This window comes from Xyrauchen texanus, chromosome 29, assembly GCF_025860055.1.
Source record: "Xyrauchen texanus isolate HMW12.3.18 chromosome 29, RBS_HiC_50CHRs, whole genome shotgun sequence".
Lineage (NCBI taxonomy): Eukaryota > Metazoa > Chordata > Actinopteri > Cypriniformes > Catostomidae > Xyrauchen > Xyrauchen texanus.
Genome location: NC_068304.1, coordinates 40134115 through 40141169, shown reverse-complemented (window position 1 = coordinate 40141169; position 7055 = coordinate 40134115). Strand labels below are relative to the sequence as shown.

General features: G+C 42.7%; 1 protein-coding gene across 5 annotated transcripts in view; it reads right to left on the bottom strand.

The window, feature by feature from the left end:
• LOC127622734 (semaphorin-3D-like) overlaps nt 1–7055 on the bottom strand; it is a 49500-nt gene that overhangs the window by 20986 nt on the left and 21459 nt on the right. For all 5 annotated transcript variants that reach the window (XM_052096796.1, XM_052096797.1, XM_052096794.1 and 2 more), the window contains 7 exons: nt 6869–7011; nt 3035–3149; nt 2850–2919; nt 1714–1858; nt 1183–1405; nt 823–911; nt 685–726 (listed from right to left, as the gene is read on the bottom strand). In XM_052096796.1, the coding sequence (XP_051952756.1) occupies nt 685–726; nt 823–911; nt 1183–1405; nt 1714–1858; nt 2850–2919; nt 3035–3149; nt 6869–7011 (827 nt within the window). The remainder of the gene's footprint in view (nt 1–684; nt 727–822; nt 912–1182; nt 1406–1713; nt 1859–2849; nt 2920–3034; nt 3150–6868; nt 7012–7055) is intronic.

Here is a 7055-nt window from a genome sequence, read left to right as displayed (position 1 = left end):
CATTCTAACAAACACACACACTTACACATACACACACTCACACACTCTCACACACAAACACACTCACACACACACACACAAACACACACACATTCTCACACAATTTATCACACACACTCACACACTCTCACACATACAAACACACACACATTATCACACACTCTCACACATACAAACACACACACATTATCACACACACACACACACTCACACACACATACACTCTCTCTCAAACACACAAACACACTCACATACACACACACACTCACACACACATACACTCTCTCTCAAACACACACAAACACACTCACATACACACTCACACACACATACACTCTCTCTCAAACACACACAAACACACTCACATACACACTCACACATGCTCACACACTCACAAACATATACAGTATATGAAGATATACATGATTATTTGGGAGTGAGTCCTGACACAGTTTAATCTACAGCAGGCTCTTCTCCAGATACATTTAAAGATGTTCAATAACCTTCTTGTAGAGAAGAGCTCCACACTCTATATGACTGTGTGTAAGACTGTGAGACCACAGCTCGCCGCCGTTTAACGTTCTGGAGCATTTATTGAGTAAAAGTTTTATGTGAATCTGAATTATATTCTGTGTATTCCAAAGCAGAAGACTTGTTGTGAAGCTTATACACGTCTGCTCTCACCTGCTTGGATGAAATCTCCATGCTCAGGATGGGTGAGGGGTGCTGAAAGGAAGACAATTCTGCATAATTAACACCATACTCCTGTGATGATTTTGTTGTTGATCCATCAGTGTTATTGCATCTGTATGTGACCTTTACCTTCCACACCTGAAGTTCCTCTAAGATGATCTCCTCTGTGGACCAGTTTTCCTGAGTGATGCTGACAACCTTCAAGACCAAACCTGTATCTGTATAGACACATGGAGATGTGTAAGCCTTCATTTGTCTGTCTCAAATCAATAAGCTCTACTGCCATCTGCTGGTTGATTCACAAAATAAATGCATCCTTAATTGGCATATAAACACACAAGAGTTGTCCTAGTATATCAAGTTTACCTAATTGGATAATTCATTAATTATTTTTACAGTAATACAAATAATAATCATTTTCCACCTGGTTTTGCGTGCCAAATATAACCCAAAATACTGTCAAATGTGACAGTTAAATATTATCATTACCTGTACCCAAGAACATCACAGCATACTGCCCATCTTCAGCTGCCACACGGTCCACTACAATCTGAGAGAGCCGGAACTCTGTGTTGACATGAGTAAAAACGGGTCGGCCCGTCACCGGGTACACAGAGCGGTACATGAGCGGATGCACTCGTATAAAATTGATCACTTCATCTGGAAAGTCTTTAGTTGTTTTAATATGAGGATCAAACGTCTGACTTGGGCACTGAAAAAATATGCATTAAAATATTTAGAATATATGACACCACATGTGGAAGTAATTACAAAAATAGTACACTCAAACTGCCTTTGACAGTCTCATGGATGTTGTGTTGGTGTGAAATGCATTTTTAAGTATATCGGCACCTTTATGTTTTATTATGTCTCCCTCTAGTGGCTATGTTATAAACTCTTCATAGAGTCAATAGGGCCTTTAGGTGACACTACATGATTTTTCATGAGAATTTGTTTTTTTTATAGAATGTCAAAGTGAGAATGAAAGAGCGTGAAAGAGAGAGGCAGAGTGATACTAACGGTGCCCGGTCGTGGGTAAGGGATTCTGCCTTCATATTCCACCCAGCGATGGTCTGGTCCCTCTTTGTGAGCATACGGCCCATTAAACGCTGCTCGTATATCTTTCATGTTATAGACACACACAGCTGATCCTTTAAAGATAGAGCTGAGTCCAAACACACACACACACAGACACACACATACACATAAACATACACACACACACACACGCACAGACACACAGACACACACACACATGCACACAAACACATGCACAGACACACACACACACACAGACACACACACAAACACACACACACACACACACACACACATAGACACACAAACACAGACACACACACACATGCACAGACACACACAGACACACACACATAGACACATAGACACACACATACACACACATGCACAGACACACAGACACACAAACACACACACACACATAGACACACACACACACATAGACACACAAACACACACACAGACACATAGACACACACACACATATGCACAGACACACAAACACACACACACACACACACACATATACACACAGACACACACACACACACACACACACACATAGACACACAAACACATACACACACACACACACAGACAGACACACACACACAGACAGACACATACACACACACACACACACACACGCACACACACATACACACAAACACACAGACACATACACACACACACACACACACACACACACAGATAGACAGACACACACACACACACAGAAAGACATACACACACACAAACAGACACACACACACACACACACAAACAAACACACACACAATTACACACACACACACAAACACAAACAGACACACAGACAGACACACACAGACATACACACAAACACACACAGACACAGACACAAACACACACACAAACACACACAGACACAAACACACACACACACACACACAACAGAACTAAACATCTGAATTCAACAGGAAGAGAATGAGCATCTTGCATTGCACGACTCATAATCATGCAACATCTTATATGACGTTTAATCAACAGTTAGTAAAAGTTTCAGAATGCATTTCAAGCAACTGTACCCAGACTAACACTGAAATGTTAATAACATAGCTGCAGGAGCCAGGACTTACCTTGTGGTGGTGAATACGCCATAGACTACTGGATTTCTCTCATCTCTGCTGGGAAGCAGAAAGATATCTTCTGTAACACACAAACACACAACATGAAACATCTTTTTATAATGCCAAGAAACATGATGAAACAAGAAAAGTTGTTTGTTAGAGAGAGTGAAATGGGACGATGAGATAACGCTCACGTAGCTCATCGAAGTGTGTGTCCACCCCATCTGGTCCAGGAATGGAACACACAAGTCTTGCTTTGAGGAACGTCGTCCACTTGTTAGTAAGACTTCTCAAACCCCCTACGTCATTCTGCAAACAAACACACACATGGTCCTCTAATAACCTGATTCTGAATGCACATGTTTATCATTATAAGAAACCTTAACTTTTTATTTTATAGGCTTCATAAAACAAGCACACATTGAATAGAGCTGGACCCATCTGCCCTTTATTAGACTGACTTGTTCAATTAAGACTGAGACTATGGAAAACCACAAGGTATACACAGTGGTACACAAACACACAGATACACAGAGAGAGACAAACAAGAAAGAAATTATAATATCATTATAATATAACGACCCTCTTCGTGAATTCTCCAAGACCAGTTTAACATATCTTTAGTAATGAGAGGTCTTAGAGCGAGGAGACATGCTGAGAACACTTAAATGAATCTCCTTGTTATTTCCACTTAATGCAGCAAACATATTCCGCCTCTGCCATTATCCCTGTTGATTAACACACACACACTTGAGAAGATAAAAAAAGACTGAAAAGAGGTTTAGGAGTGGTGTTTTCTAAGTGCTTTCATCTTCAAAGATGCCCTCTCCAGTGTTAGGCCAGTTATCCAGTGAGGAATCTGGCTTTGGTTAGCTTCACAAAAACTCCTAAAGCTATAACAACCTGCCTGCTTCAGACCAAGAATTTTGCCATAGAGCTCGGAATCTTAAAGCATTTAGCCTTTGAGGCTGAGTCTACAACATCAAGGAATCTTAATGACTGACAGGTTTTTAATATTTGCAGCCAGACAGTTCACAGACTTGCATTAAATTATTTTAAAAAGACGGACAGACAGAACGAAAGACCGATAGACAGATAGATTGATGGACAGACAGATGGACGGACTGACAGATCAAGACAGATTGATAGATAGACCAACAGATAGATCGACAGACAGACATAGAGACACACAGACAGCCCGACCAACAGACACACAGACCGGCTGACCGATCAAGATAGATTGATAAACAGACCAACAGATAGATCGACAGACAGAAGGACCAGCAGACGGAACGACAGACCAAGATAGATAGACAGACAGACCAACAGATAGATCGACAGACAGACGGAACTACAGACACACCGACCAATCAAGATAGATAGATAATCAGACCAACAAATAAATCGACAGACAGACAGACAGGCCAACAGACACAGAGACCGGCCAACCGATCAAGATAAATAGATAGACAGACAGACCGACAGATGGACAGACCGATCAAGATAAATAGATAGACAGACAGACCGACAGATGGACAGACTGATCAAGATAGATAGATAGACCAACAGATAGATCGACAGACAGACAGACACACAGACCTATCAAGATAGATAGATAGACAGACAGACAGACAGATGGACCGACAGACACACAGACCGATCAAGATAGATAGATAGACCAACAGATAGATCGACAGACAGACAGACAGATGGACCGACAGACACACAGACCGATCAAGATAGATAGATAGACAGACAGACAGACAGATGGACCGACAGACACACAGACTGATCAAGATAGATAGATAGACAGACAGACAGACAGATGGACCGACAGACACACAGACCGATCAAGATAGATAGATAGACCAACAGATAGATCGACAGACAGACAGACACACAGACCTATCAAGATAGATAGATAGACAGACAGACAGACAGACAGATGGACCGACAGACACACAGACCGATCAAGATAGATAGATAGACAGACAGACAGACAGATGGACCGACAGACACACAGACCGATCAAGATAGATAGATAGACCAACAGACAGACAGACACACAGACCTATCAAGATAGATAGATAGACAGACAGACAGACAGACAGATGGACCGACAGACACACAGACCGATCAAGATAGATAGATAGACAGACCAACAGATAGATCGACAGACACACAAATCGGCCGACCGATCAAGATAGATTGATAGACAGACCAACAGATAGATCGACAGACAGACAGATCGACAGACAAACCGACTGATCAAGATAGATAGACAGACAGACCAACAGATAGATCGACAGACAGACAGAACTACAGACACACCGACCAATCAAGATAGATAGATAATCAGACCAACAAATAAATCGACAGACAGACAGACAGGCCAACAGACACAGAGACCGGCCAACCGATCAAGATAAATAGATAGACAAACCAACAGATAGATCGACAGACAGACTGACAGATGGACAGACTGATCAAGATAGATAGATAGACAGACCAACAGAGAGATCGACTGACAGAGAGACAGACAGACAGACTGACTGACACACAGACCAGCCGAGCGATCAAGATAGATAGATAGACAGACAGACCGACAGATGGACAGACTGATCAAGATTGATAGATAGACCAACAGATAGACCGACAGACACACAGACCGGCCGACCGATCAAGATAAATAGATAGACAAACCAACAGATAGATCGACAGACAGACAGACCGACAGATGGACAGACAAACCGACTGATCAAGATAGATAGATAGACAGACCAACAGATAGATCGACAGACAGACAGACCGGCCGACCGATCAAGATAAATAGATAGACAGACCAACAGATAGATCGACAGACAGACAGACCGGCCGACCGATCAAGATAAATAGATAGACAGACCAACAGAGAGATCGACTGACAGACAGAAAGACAGATGGACCAACAGACACACAGACCACCCGACCGATCAAGATATATAGAAAAACCAACAGATAGATCGACAGACAGACAGACCGATCAAGATAGACAGACCAACAGATAGATCGACTGAATGACAGACAGACAGACAGATAGACAGACAGACAGAGAGACCGACAGTACGGCCAACCGATCAAGATAGATAGTTCGACAAATAGACTGACAAACGGACCAACAGACCCAAAGACCGGCCGACCGATCAATATAGATAATTCGACAGACAGAATGACAGATGGACCGACAGACAGGCCGACAGATCAAGATAGATAGTTCGACAGACAGACGGACCGACAGACACATAGACTGGCCGACCGATCAAGATACGTAGATCGAAAGACAGACAGACAGACAGACAGATCCAAAACGAGCTGTGGTTGGTTGCTTTTCATGTCATTCCGATGGCCCCTTTCAATCTTTTGTGGTTCAAAAATGTACACTGTGAGTGGGATATATCCTGAATATAATCAAAGATATGTGGAAAATAAATGCGTTTCTCAGGCATGCTAAATGAATAGAATTTTTTGTGTTAATTTCAAGCACTTTTAAGCTCTTTTCAACAAATCATGCAAATTTTCCAGGTATCCCAGTACTTAAATGTATTTACTTAAGGAACTTGTGCAACCGCTTGTGTGGTGAGCAGGGTGGGGCCGAGCGCCGTCTGGACATTGCGAGTTCCACCTGTGTGCCACACCAGTCTCGTGTTCCAGTGAGGGGTTTTTGACTTATAAATGGATAGTATATATATATATAATGCCTCTGGCCTTTCTAGTGATGTCCTGTTATGGAATGGGAGGATAACAAATGTATTTCCCCACACAAGGGATCTCCTCTGTCAAAATGAAAAATGACTTGGGCAGTAACAACATAGCCAGACCTCTGCTATGACAAGAGTGTTTTCATCCACTTTCAGCTGATCACATCAAGAGGAACGCACCAGGAAGCCTTCCCTCCCAGAGAGGGGCACATTTACTCTTATTCGCCGGGGAAGACACAGATCAGTGAGATGAGTTCCTCTCTGATCAAGAGGTGTGAGGACAGGCCTTACCTGGCATATCCGAGCAACACGAGACAGCACGCTCTTGTCCGTAGTGCTCCCGTCGCGGGACACCTCGCGGAAGAAGAAGTAAATCTTGTCATCGTCCGGGTTGTAGGTGTCCGCGATGGGATGGGCAGAAATAAACTTGCCCTCTGTGGGGACAAAAGAGAGAAAAGCTGGTCAGCTTTCATGTAGA